Consider the following 13,532-nt stretch of genomic DNA (forward strand, 5'->3'; position numbering starts at 1 on the left):
CTTCCCGCCGGAGTGGTACCTATTGATCTACTTGCACTTTGACGTGCTTTCGAACTGTTAGGTTGGCAGGAGCAGGGACTGAGCAACGGGAGCTCACCCCGTCGTGGGGATTCGAACCGCCGACCTTCTGATCGGAAAAAAACAAAACCATCAGACCACTTGGTTTAATTTCTGACTGTTTAAACTTGGGAAATAGGTTTTTGCCGTGGTTGTTTTACCAAAAAAAAAGGGGCTTCGTGTGGAAAAATGCAGTGTTTGCAAATGTGTTGCAGCAGGAGGAGCCGGAAAACACATCTGTGCTGTGTTGCTATTTTTAAGCACATGCAAAAATTATCAGGTTTTACCAAAATTGCTCTGTACTGGGGGTGGGGTGTTTGTAGCAGAGACAGATGAACCAAACAGCTGTATGGGGGACAGACAGAGACTTTTTGGAAAGCAGCGCTGCTGCCTCCTGCTGTTGGCTAGGAGGTGTTGCATGCATGGGGGACCCAGGCCAGAAGGCACAAAATTGCTATTTTTTCTTGTTTTGACAAGGAGAGCAACCCTCCCTCGTTTCCAGTTTTCTATCCCCCTACAATTCCCTGAGTGCTCTGTGAAGGGGGAGCGATTCTTCAGCCCCTCTGGGAGCCAAATGGAGGCAGGAAGAGTCTCCTAGCAATTCTCAGAACCCTTGCCAAACCACAGCTCCCAGAATCCTTTGGGGGAAGCCGAAGGCTGTTTACGAAGAGGCATCACAATGCTTTAAACGTGTGCTGGAGCCACGGGTCTGGAGGTCTGCTGGGTCAGTTCAGGAAAGAGGAAGGCAGGGGAGGGTGGAAATGCGAACCTCCAGGGCCTTGACTTGCCGGGATCGATCGTCTTGCGACCTCCGCTTGGACTCCATCTCCTGCTCCAAGTTGTGGAGGCGCTGGGCCAGGAGTTCCTTGTCCAGGACGGCGTTCTCACGCTCAGCTTGGGCGTCCTGCAGGGCTTGCTTGAGACGCATCACCTGGAAGGGAGGGAAACGGAAGCGGGTTTGCGAGGGAGTAGACCAGTGTGCCTTTCTGGAGGAGTCAGAGATTCAAACCCAGGCCCTGCCTCCAACCTGGAACTTGCGGGAAACCCCCATGACCCTTGGGTGTTGCTGGACTACAACTCCCATCATCCTTAGCTGCCAGCTGGGGCTGCTGAGAGCTGAAGTCCACACTTGCCCTACGGCCACACTGACTCTCCCACTGGAGTCAGTCTCAGCGGAAGCCCACAAGGCGGGAATGAAAGAGGCAGCCCTCCTCTTCCGGTGCGTTCCCCTAGCATCAGAGATAGACTGCCCCTGCACAGGGAGGTTCTGTCCCCAGCTATCGGGAGTGAATAAGGATGCTGGATCAGGGCAAGAGGCCCATCCAGCACCCACTGGGAAAGGTGGGGCGGAAGGCGCGGGGACCAAAGAGTAGGAAGAACCAGTGGTTATCTCCCGCTTGGACTACTGCAATGCGCTCTATGTGGGGCTACCTTTGAAGGTGACCCGGAAACTGCAATTAATCCAGAATGCGGCAACTAGACTGGTGACTGCGGGCGGCCGCCAAGACCACATAACACCGGTCTTGAAAGAACTACATTGGCTCCCAGTATGTTTCAGAGCACAATTCAAAGTGTTGGTGCTGACCATGAAAGCCCTAAAACAGCCTTGGTCCAGTATACCTGATGGAACATCTCCACCCCCATCGTTCTGCCCGGACACTGAGGTCCAGCTCCGAGGGCCTTCTGACAGTTCTCTCACTGCGAGAAGTCAAGTTACAGGGAACCAAGCAGAGGGCCTTCTCGGTGGTGGCACCCGCCCTGTGGAACGCCCTCCCACCAGATGTCAAAGAGAAAAACAACTACCAGACTTTTAGAAGACATCTGAAGGCAGCCCTGTTTAGGGAAGCTTTTAATGTTTAATAGGTTATTGTATTTTAGTGTTCTGTTGGAAGCCACCCAGCATGGCTGGGGAAACACAGCCAGATGGGCAGGGTGTATATACAGTGGTGCCCCACAAGACGAATGCCTCACAAGACGAAAAACTAGACGAAAGATTTTTCTGTTTTTTGAGTCGTTCCGCAAGACGAATTTCCCTATGGGCTTGCTTCGCAAGACGAAAACGTCTTGCGAGTTGTTTTCCTTTTTTTTTAAAGCCGCTAAGCCGCTAACAGCCGCTAATAGCCGTGCTTCGCAAGACGAAAAAACCGCAAGACGAAGAGACTCGCGGAACGGATTAATTTCGTCTTGCGAGGCACCACTGTATAATAAATTATTATTATTATATTATAGTGGCAATGAAAGGCGGAGCCAGCTAACTCTATTTCCTCCCCATCCTTGTTCTTCCTGCTGAGTCTCATGGAGACCAAAGAAGAGGAGGAAGACAGCCGCGGGCAACTCACCTGGCCGAGACGACTGGCCCCACCTGGCCCAGTGTCCACTGCTACCTCTGGGGTCTCGCAGCCCCCTGCTCATTAAACAGCCCCTTCCTTGCATTGTGTTCGCCTCTTGATTTTGGAAGCAGAGAAAAGGGGAGGAGGGCCCTCTTCCCACCCCGTCATACCTCGTCCTGCAAGCGCCCCAGGTTGTACTGCATCTTCTCCACCTCGGTGTTCCTCTCCTTGGCCTGCTTCTGGGAGTCCGTGATCTCCTTGCGCGACTTCTCCTTGTATTCCTCCAGCTGAGCCTGCAACTTGGACAGGGCGCTGTGGGATTCCTGAGCCATCTGATCTAGCTGGAGGAGAGGAGAGGGACTCCAGGTGAAGCCTCAAGGAGGATGTTTTAATCATCATCAACCTTTATTACGGTCCAGAGACCCAACAAATCGTTACAAAGCAATGCACAATTCATACAGCCTACCTCCGGGCTGAACAAGCATTTTGTTCAAAAGCTAGGGGTCATCGGTTCTTGCAACCATGTTTTAATCAAGACCAGTTAAGTGAGAGATTTTACTTTCTTGGGCTCCATGATTACTGCAGATGGTAACAGCAGTAACGAAATTAAAAGATGCTTGCTTCTTGGGAGAAAAGCAATGACAAACCTGGACAGCATCTTAAAAAGCAGAGACATCACCTTGCCAACAAAGGTCCGTATAGTTAAAGCCATGGTTTTCCCAGTCGTGATGTATGGAAGTGAGAGCTGGACCATAAAGAAGGCTGATCGCCGAAGAATTGATGCTTTTGAATTCTGGTGCTGGAGGAGACTCTTGAGAGTCCCATGGACTGCAAGAAGATCAAACCTCTCCATTCTGAAGGAAACCAGCCCTGAGTGCTCACTGGAAGGACAGATCCTGAAGCTGAGGCTCCAAGACTTTGGCCACCTCATGAGAAGAGAAGACTCCCTGGAAAAGACCCTGATGCTGGGAAAGATGGAGGGCGCAAGGAGAAGGGGATGACAGAGGATGAGATGGTGGAGCAGGGTTCTTGAAGCTACCAGCATGAGTTTGACCAAACTGCGGGAGGCAGTGGAAGACAGGAGTGCCTGGTGTGCTCTGGTCCAGGGGGTCACGAAGAGGTGGATATGACTAAACGACAACAACAGTTAAGTCTGGCTCCAAGGACCAGGAAGACGGTTAACGCCCTTCCCAATTTCCTCCCGTCTCCAAGAAATGGGAGGATGGCTGGCTCCCCCAATTGACCAGAGCAGGGATGGGGAAGCTCAGCATTTTGCATTTTTAATACATGTTTATACAGCTGTGGAAGAGCTAAAGCTCAGTGGTAGAGTATCCCTCTCAGTGGTAGAGTATCCTGCTCCCTCTCAGGACCAGCGAAGGCCAAAGCATCATCTGCTGGCTGCTCCTGTCATCGCCTTGTCCACCCTCGCGGACCCTGTCACAATCCTGCTGCTCTGTTAAAAGCCCCGCCAGATCACCCGTGTCAGCTCCTTAAACCTCAGCAGAAAATGGGAGCTGGCAGCAAGGGCCTGCTGCCTAATGATCTGGCTGTCTTCTCATGGCCGGCTGGGAGCAAACGCCACCCCCCTCCGCAGTGCTGCGGCAGCCGGCTTTGCAGCAGAGACCCTGAGAGGGAGCTGAATTCAGTCCACATAGAGCTCTAATGTGAGGCAAGGCAAGGCAGAGACACACCGAGGAATTGGTTTTGCAGGCCTGCCAAAGCTGAGGAGGCCCGTGCCTCGGTGAGGGCGTTGATAGGAGTCCCAAGTAAAGGTAAAGGTAAAGGGACCCCTGACCCTTGAGAGTCCCATGGACTGCAAGAAGATCCAACCTCTCCATTCTGAAGGAAACCAGCCCTGAGTGCTCACTGGAAGGACGGATCCTGAAGCTGAGGCTCCAAGACTTTGGCCACCTCATGAGAAGAGAAGACTCCCTGGAAAAGACCCTGATGCTGGGAAAGATTGAGGGCACAAGGAGAAGGGGACGACAGAGGACGAGGTGGTGGGACAGTGTTGTCGAAGCTACCAGCATGAGTTTGGCCAAACTGCGGGAGGCAGTGGAAGACAGGAGTGCCTGGCGTGCTGTGGTCCAGGGGGTCACGAAGAGGCGGACACGACTAAATGACTAAACACAAGGTTAGTGGGCTTCATTGCCTCCTGCAGAAAGGAGTTCCACAGATTAACAACAAGCTGCATGAAGTCATCCTTCCTTTCACCAGCCCCAAATCTTCCAACGTTCAGCTTCCCTGAATGCCCGTGAGCTCTAGTCTTAGGAGGGAGAAAACCAATCTCTCCATGCCATGAATAATTTTTATAGACGCTTGCTGGTTAATTAGCAGCGGCCAGCCAGCCCGGGGGGCACCCACCTCCTTCGTCAGCTTCCCGATGCTCTTGTCCAGCAGGCGCTTCTCCTCCTCCAGCTCGGTCTTGGCGCGCTTGAGCTGCTCCTTCTGCGCCAGCTCCTCGTGGAGAGAGGCGCTCAGGTCCTGGTGCTCCCGGGAGAGTCGGTTGAGGCTCCTCTGAGCATCTTCCAGGCGGCTCTCCAGAGACCGCTTCACCAGAAGCAGCTCCTGTTCCTGGTCGGTGGCGTCCCCCAAAGACTCCTCCATCTGCTTGCGGTCGGACTGGGAACGGGGGGACAACAGTGCAGGAACTCCCGTCAAAAAAGGGAGACGGCAGTAGTATATAGAGCAAGAGATCTGCGGCTGCTCCTTCAAGTCCCTATTCCTTAAGAACGCAGGCACTTCGGATCGGTCCCCATCCACTTACAGCTTAAGGCAGACTTTCTCGGGTGTTGTTGGACTACCACTCCCATCATCCTGGATTGCTGCTGCTGCTGGCTATGGACGATGGGAATTGTATTCCCCCCCCCAATAATTTTTTTATTATTTTATTAACACAGTTTTATAGAAGACAGTGGTACCTCAGGTTAAGTACTTAATTCGTCCCGGAGGTCTGTACTTAATCTGAAACTGTTCTTCACCTGAAGCACCACTTTAGCTAATGGGGCCTCCTGCTGCCGCTGCGCCGCCGGAGCACAATTTCTGTTCTTATCCTGAAGCATTATTTCTGGGTTAGTGGAGTGTGTGACCTGAAGCGTATGTAACCTAAAGCGTATGCAACCCAAGGTACCACTGTACATCAAACCACATATATACTCTTAGCTCTGCCGAGCTTGTGACTTCCCTCCTTCCCTTCAACACGCATCCCTTATTCTTTTAAATCACGTATTTTAATACTAAACCTCTTTATCTTTACACTGTAGGAGTTATTTCAATCCTGCCAGTGTTTTCAGAGTTTTACAATTATCCTTTAAATGCACCATAAATTTACTCCAACTTTCCTGGAATCTCTGATCGTCCTGATCCCGAATCCTGGACGATAGGAATTGTAGTCCAACAACATCTGAGAACCCAAAGTTCAGAAAGCCCGGTGCCTTGGTTGTCAAACGGCTTGGCTCCCCAACAAATCGGCTCCCCCAACACTGCAAACCTGGAAGTGAGTGTTCCAGTTTGCGATTTTTTTTTGGAAGCCAAACGTCTGACGCGGCTTCCGACTGAGTGCAAGGAGCTCCTGCAGCCAATCGGAAGCCGCGCCTTGGTTTTCGAACGGTTCCAGGAGTCAAACAGACTCCTGGAATGGATTAAATTTGACAACCAAGATACCACTATAATAGTCAGCCTGGATAGGTCAGATGGTTAGGCAGGGGTCAGCAAACTTTTTCAGCAGGGGGCCGGTCCACTGTCCCTCAGATCTTGTGGGGGGCCGGACTATATTTTTTGGGGGGAAATGAATGAATTCCTATGTCCCACAAATAACCCAGAGATGCATTTTAAATAAAAGGACACATTCTACTCATTTAAAAACACCAGGCAGGCCCCACAAATAACCCAGAGATGCATTTCAAATAAAAGGACACATTCTACTCCTGATTCCCAGACCTTCCGCGGGGGCCAGACTTAGAAGGCGATTGGGTCAGAACCGGCCCCCGGGCCTTAGTTTGCCTACCCATGGGTTAGAGCACAGTGCTGGTAATGCCAATGTTGCAAGTTCAGTCCCCATATTATTTTTATTATTTTTATTTACTGAATTTATATACCGCCCTATACCCAGAGGTTCCCACGGCGGTTCACAGAACACAATCAAAAAATAAAACCCCATATGGGACAGCTTCATATTCCTGCACTGCACGGGGCTGGATGAGATGGGCAGCTTTCAGCAAAATATAAAAGCAGAACAAAACACCAAACGTTAAGAACTTCCCTATACAGGGCTGCCTTCAGGTGTCTTGCAGAAGTCCCAGGGCTAAGCAAATTGGCGGCCAAGGGATCAATGATGGAAAACTTTTGTCTGGGTTGGGATGCAGTTCCCCGCCATGGTGGGAAAATAAAGAGGCTTGCGAGAAACTGCCCCAACCTCTCCCTTGTGATCTTCTCCTGCCCCCCCCCCCCAGAAGGAAAGGTACCTCCAGTTTGGCAATTTTCTCCTTCAGCCTGGCCTCGGTCCCCTGCCAGTTGTCTGCAAAGTGCCTGTATTCCTTGAGCTGAGTCTCCAGGCCAAGGATTTTCCGCCGAAGGTCGTCGTTCTCCTCCTGCGTCTCCCTCAAGGTGGACTCCACCGCCTTCTTCATCTGCTCAGTCGCCTCCTTCTCACCTTCCAATGAGGACTTTACCTGATGGAGGTAGGATGGAGGAAAGAAACAAATAGGTTAATTTAAATAAAAAAAAAGAGTCAGGCATTTAAGTTTTTCATCTGTACTTTTCGAATTTATACATTTCATTAATTCTACAATCCGTTCAACATTTCAAAATTTGACCTCCTTCCCCCTCTTTCTGCGTTTCCTTAAATTTATTCTTTCGTATCTTCTGCATATCCGAACTCATTTAATTTACTCATTTAATTATCTACTGTAAATAGATACCAGCCAGGCGGAATAGCTCTGTCTTACAGGCCCTGCGGAAGGAAGTTAAATCCTGCAGGGCCCTGGTCTCCTGGGACAGAGCATTCCACCAGGTCGGAGCCACCACTGAGAAGGCCCTGGCGGAGGATAGTCTGGCTTCCTTAGGGATGTTCTTATGTGACGGGTGGGGGGAACTGAGCCCAGATGGGCAGGATGGATGCGCCACCCCATGCCCAAGGGCCAAACTTCAAGAGAGGGTTGGGGTCAGCTGTGTGTCAATCAACCTGGCATCACCGTGGGAACTCTGGGCAGGGAGCTGATTGCAAAGACACACACACACCCCAGCAAAAAAAAACACCCAGGGATCCTTGCCTTGAAGGCCTCTTCATAATCCTTCTGTAGCTGCTGGATGTTCTGCTGGAACTGCTGCTTCAGCTCAGCCATTTCCTGCTCGTGGCCGCCCACTTCGTCCTCCAAAGCCTCTTTCAGGGCCAGCAGCTCCCTCTCCCGCTGGCGGAGGAGGTCGTCTTGGGCTTGCTTGGACAACGTCAAGTCTCTCAGCTGATCCCGGACCTCACGCAGCTCCTGCCAGGATGGGGAAAAAGGAGAGAATTAGACAGCCATGAACACACACACACACAAATCCACAGAGCCTGGTGGAAGCACAGAAAGCATCCATCGTGGACGAAAAGAGTTCTTGAGCTACAAGAGATCGGTATGACCATTAAATTAATAAATTCAGTGGTACCTCGGGTTACATACGCTTCAGGTTACAGACTCCACTAACCCAGAAATAGTACCTCGGGTTAAGAACTTTGCTTCAGGATGAGAACAGAAATCGCGCGGCGGCAGCAGGAGGCCCCATTAGCTAAAGTGGTGCTTCAGGTTAAGAACAGTTTCAGGTTAAGAATGGACCTCCGGAACGAATTAAGTACGTAACCAGAGGTACCACTGTAATAGGAAAAGGTAAAGGGACCCCTGACCGTTAGGTCCAGTTGCGGATGACTCTGGGGTTGCGGCGCTCATCTCACTTTATTGGCCGAGGGAGCCGGCATACAGCTTCCGGGTCATGTGGCCAGCATGACCAGAGCAGTGCACAGAAACGCTGTTTACCTTCCTGCCGGAGCGGTACCTATTTACCTACTTGCACTTTGACATGCTTTCAAACTGCTAGGTTGGCAGGAGCAGGGACCGAGCAACGGGAGCTCACCCCGTCGCGGGGATTCGAACCGCCGACCTTCTGATCGGCAAGCCCTAGGCTCTGTGGTTTAGACCACAGCACTAGAGTGAAACAAAAAGCTTCTGTGATTAGCCCCGCCTCCTTCTGCCCCTGGCCCCGCCCACAGAACCTCTGACCATTCCCCATAAGCCCACCCACACTGCTGCAAGCCAGAGTCTGCCCTAGGAACCCCCATAAAACGAGCGCACCTTTCTGAGGGCGCTGACCTCTCCGGAATCGCCAGCACCGTTCCGGGCCTGATCCGCTTCCTGCCGCACGGCCGCAAAACGCTCCCTCAGCTCCTTCAGCTCCTCCTCGAAGTCCTCACGTTCCACCTTCACCTGCAGCAGCCTGGAGACGGTCAAAGGAAGGAGAGCCAGAAAAAGGAGGCATTTAATTGCGATTTGCTAAATTCACACCCGCCCTTCCGCTAAAGGCAAGATAAGTGAAACATCTAAAATGGGAGTTCTCCACCTGTGGGTCCCCAGATGTTGTTGGACTACAACTCCCATCATCCCTGAGCTCTGGCCTTGCTAGCTAGGGGTGATGGGAGCTGTATTCCAACAACATCTGGGGACCCACAGGTTGAGAAAGGCTGATCTAAAAGTTTCTAGGACAGATGTTCCTAGGGGGGGCAGGGAGATCACCCAGGACAGCGGTTCTCAGAGGGGGCGGTGTGCCACACTGGCATGGCAGGAGATGGCGGCAAGTGTGGCAGGAAGAGTCAAGGGCAATCAAGGAAACATTTAAACCTACTCTACCCCTGTAAATTTCGCAAAGATTTATCACAATAGTGATAATCTATGCTGGAAATGTAAAGAAAAAGAAGGTACCTTTTATCATATGTGGTGGACCTGCCCCAAGGTGAAAGACTTCTCGGAGAAGATTTATAATGAATTGGGGGAAAAAATGTTGACATATACATTTATTAAGAAACCAGAGGCCTTTCTTCTTGGAATAACAAGTTTGGAATTGCCCAAGAAAGATGTGAGACTGTTTTTGTATGCCACAACTGCAGCAAGAATTTTGTTAGCTAAGAATTGGAAAACACAAGAAGTTCCAACAGTGGAAGAATGGCAGATGAAGATGATGGACTTTTCGGAGCTAGCCGACCTGACCGGAAGAGTCCATGACCAGAAATAGGAGGAGTACCAGGAGGAATGGATGAAATTCAAAGATTATTTAGTTAAATATGTTAAGATAATTTAATTGGAAAAGCTTGTAATTATCAGATAGGCTTAGGATTTAAGTATCTAATGTTAGGAATTAATATGTTTAAAGCTAAAATAGAAAGAAAGAAAGATGTTAAGTGATTAAGTTAATTTTATGAGAAAATTGGTTTTGGAAAACTGTTAAAATGATATACACTGAAATTCAACTAGGGGGATTCGAGGAAGTCTCTTAACAATGTCACTAAGAATACAGCTGAGATTTATGTTTGTTTGTTTAATTTTTTAAAAAAAAATCAATAAAAAAATTGGAAAAAAACCAAGGAAACGTTTAAACCTTTCAGTGTAGTGTAGTATCAAAATATTTGGGTGGTTTTTTTTAATTTGCAGAATATGGATAGATATTCAAAAGCATTGGCTATCCTCCCAGAGTTCTCCAAGACATATTGTTTCGAACAGGGGTTTTCAACTCTGACAAATACCAAAGGTCAGAAAAGACAATGGGTTCTTTGTGTTGATGAGGAGATGAGAGTTTCTCTGTCTCAAATTAGACCTCATGCAAATGAAATCTCGGCCAAAACAAGCACACACCTCTCACTGAGCTTGGATGCATACTTCAGGTACATAAGTCAGAGGCTCGTTTATATTTCGGGAATTATATTTCGTGCTTTTATGTAGCTGTGCCGTTTATACTTTCTGCATGCCCCATGAGCATACTATAAAGTCACTCTATTCTATGTCAGAAATCAAGCGCTGCGAGGAGTTTTAGCTTTGGTTTTCCAACCTGTTTCTTATCGATTAAAAACAACAACCACATCAGTTTGGCACCAGCAAATTTTTGTTCTGGAAGTGTGGTCCAGAGGAAAAAGTTTGAGAACCACTGACCTAGGCGGAGGAAGCAGGGGGGGGGGTGACTTTGAAAAACAGGGGCCTCTAGATCAAGTTCACCTGTTTGGTTGAATTAAACTAAATCGTTTTAATTGGATTTTGTATCCCATTAATTCTTTTGAATGTTTTTTTTTAAAATAATTTAATTTAATTTAATTTCCATGCTTATTACATACCAAAAAAAAAGGGAACAATACTGAAAAGGGCATACAACTTAAGAGGGGAGGGAAAAGGAAATAAAATGAAATTTACACAATCTGTTATTAAGTTAAAAATTATGACAAAAATTTGTGGTTGCAATTTCATGTTACAATAAAAGTAAAAAAAATCCCATTATCTTTCATACCCGACTTCCCATTTATTCCTTAATTCTTTTTACATAAATTTACTGCCGTATCAAAATACTTTTTTAAAAACTCTTTTGAATGTTACTGTGTTACTGTCTTCCTTAGTGGGTCACGGAAAGCCCTATTCAGAAGAATCCTTTTTTATGTGATAGGGCAGGGGCATTGTGGATGAGTTTATGAAACCAAGGGGGCAGTGGGACCCCCCAAAAAATGTGGAAAGCGCTGTCGCCCTCACTACAGAAGCCTAAAAGGCTGAGACACTATATGTGGTGGACTTGTCCCAAGGAGAAAGACTTCTGGGAAAAGATTTATAATGAATTGAAAAAATTGTTGAAATATACATTTACTAAGAAACCAGAGGCCTTTCTACCTGGAATAATAGGTTTGGAATTGCCCAAGAAAGATGTTAGATTGTTTTTGTATGCCACAGCAGCAGCTAGAATTTTATTGGCCAAAAACTGGAAATCACAAGAAGTCCCAACAGTGGAGGAATGGCAGATGAAGATGATGGATTTTTCGGAGCTAGCCGACCTGACCAGAAGAGTCCGCGACCAGAAGGAGGAGGAGTACCAAGAGGAACGGAAGAAATTTAAGGATTAATTAGGTAAATATGTTAAGATAATTTAAACAGAATTACTTGCAAGTATCTGATTGGCCTAGGATTTAAATATGTGATGTTGTAGAATACTATGGTTAAAAGTTAAAATGAAAGAAAGAAAGAAAAGACGTAAATTTTATGTGAACTCAGTTTTGGAAAACTGCTACAATGATTTATATGGAAACTCAGCCGGGGGGATTAAAGGAAATCACTTAATATTTGAAAAAAAAAATAAAGGGCTGAGGCCCTGATAAAAATGCAGGACACACCAGCGACCCACATGCTGCCTTGCGCACAAAAATAAATTGGCTCAATTTTTATAGATTGGGGGAGGAATCAAGGGACGGCGGGGACGGGACAACTCACTCCTGCTTGGTGCTTCGCAGCTCGTCCTTGTTCTTCTGGAACATCTCCTTCCAATGGGCGGCCTCCTCGCTGCTCTCCTGCAACTCCCTCTGGAGATTTCTCACCACGGTGTTGATCTTCTGCCTCTCCGACTCCAGGCTGGCCTGATCCTGGCAAGAGACGAGGAGAAGCAAAGCTACGATTTCCCCCACGTGCAAAAGCAGGCTGGCGCTTGAATCTTGCGGCAAAAGGCAGCGTCGTCTAGCAAGCCCAAAGTCGGCAGGATAGCTTGGACGGCGCATGTGTGCACTATGCGCAGCTCTGGATTCAAACAGAATCCGGCCCGGGTGATCAGGAAGCATGATGCCTGCTGCTATTCTGGCCTAATGGTAGGGCTGGCCCTGTTTGTCAGCGACGAATGGTGTCGGGAAGATGATTCTGGGGCAGAAAGATGCTTGCTGTCTCATTCTGCCTAATGGCAGGGCCGGCCCCCAGATGAAATCTTATGTCTGTAAGTGGTGAACAGGGTCAGGGCAATGATTCTTGGACATAAAGGATGTTTTGCCGTCTCTCTCTGCCTAATGGTAGGACCGGTCCCCGGACAAGATGTCAAGTTACCGTATTTTTCGCTCCATAGGGCGCACCAAGTTTTCAGAGGGGGAAATCAAGGGAAAAAATATGATTCCCCCCCCCCCCACGCAGCCTGTGCGCTTCTCCCAGACCTTCTCCCTGCTTTTGCGGGAGGTGGGGGAATTCCCCCACCTCCCGCAAAAGCCCACAGGAGGGAGAAGGGACTGACTCGGCCAGTCAGTCCCTTGTCCTTCCTCGGGGAAAAGCCCCCAAGAGCGGCACGCTCTTTAAAGGCTGCACGGCTCCTGCGGGCTTTTCTATGAGGTGGGGGAATTCCCCCACCTCGTAGAAAAGCCCGCAGAAGCCGCGCAGCCTTAAAAGAGCCTGCGGCTTTTGCAGGAGGTGGGGGAATTCCCCCATCTCCCGCAAAAGCCCACAGGAGCCGCGGACCCTTTAAAAGAGTGTGCAGCTCCTGCGGGCTTTTCGACCCAGCTTGTGGGGCTGGCGGTGGGGGAAAGCGCTGCTCAAAGACCAGCCTCAAAGACCAGACTCTCCTGGCTTCAGCGAAAGCAACGCAAAGACTCTGGAGCACAGGCTTCGGAGGGTTCACGTTGCTATCGCTGAAGCCAGGGAGCCTGCATTCGCTCCATAACACACACACACATTTTCCCTTAATTTTTGGAGGGGGGAAAGTGTGTCCTATAGAGTGAAAAAGAGCTATAGAGCTCTTTAAAGGGTGCGCGGCTCCTGAGGGCTTTTCTACCAGGTGGGAGAAGGGACTGATGAGGCCAGCCAGTCCCTTGTCCTTCCTCGGGGAAAAGCCCCTAAGAGCTGCACGGAGCTTGTGTGCGGCTCTTGGGGGCTTTCCCCGCCTGCCTCCCCCCTGCATTCGCTCCATAGGACGCACACACATTTCCCCTTGCTTTTTAGGAGGGAAAAGGTGTGTCCTATAGAGCAAAAAATACGGTAAGTGGTGACCTGGATCAGCACAATGGTCCGTGGGCTATAACAGATGGACCTGCTGTGGCATGTGTTTCTAACACAATGCCTTATCTCCAACTCTGACCAAATGGCTCTGACTGGTAGCAGCTCTGCAGGGTTGCAGATGGAA

General features: G+C 49.1%; 1 protein-coding gene across 3 annotated transcripts in view; it reads right to left on the minus strand.

Moving 5' to 3' along the window:
- Window positions 1–13,532, minus strand: part of CGN (cingulin) — a 68,248-nt gene that overhangs the window by 17,457 nt on the left and 37,259 nt on the right. For all 3 annotated transcript variants that reach the window (XM_081840833.1, XM_081840832.1, XM_081840834.1), the window contains exons 9-15: window positions 11,873–12,021; window positions 8,714–8,855; window positions 7,658–7,870; window positions 6,851–7,057; window positions 4,752–5,009; window positions 2,558–2,728; window positions 827–988 (exon numbers count right to left, since the gene is read on the minus strand). In XM_081840833.1, coding sequence (XP_081696959.1) covers window positions 827–988; window positions 2,558–2,728; window positions 4,752–5,009; window positions 6,851–7,057; window positions 7,658–7,870; window positions 8,714–8,855; window positions 11,873–12,021 — 1,302 coding nt within the window. The remainder of the gene's footprint in view (window positions 1–826; window positions 989–2,557; window positions 2,729–4,751; window positions 5,010–6,850; window positions 7,058–7,657; window positions 7,871–8,713; window positions 8,856–11,872; window positions 12,022–13,532) is intronic.

This window comes from Podarcis erhardii (genome assembly GCF_964252035.2).
Source record: "Podarcis erhardii genome assembly, chromosome: 15".
In the NCBI taxonomy this organism is placed as follows: domain Eukaryota; kingdom Metazoa; phylum Chordata; class Lepidosauria; order Squamata; family Lacertidae; genus Podarcis; species Podarcis erhardii.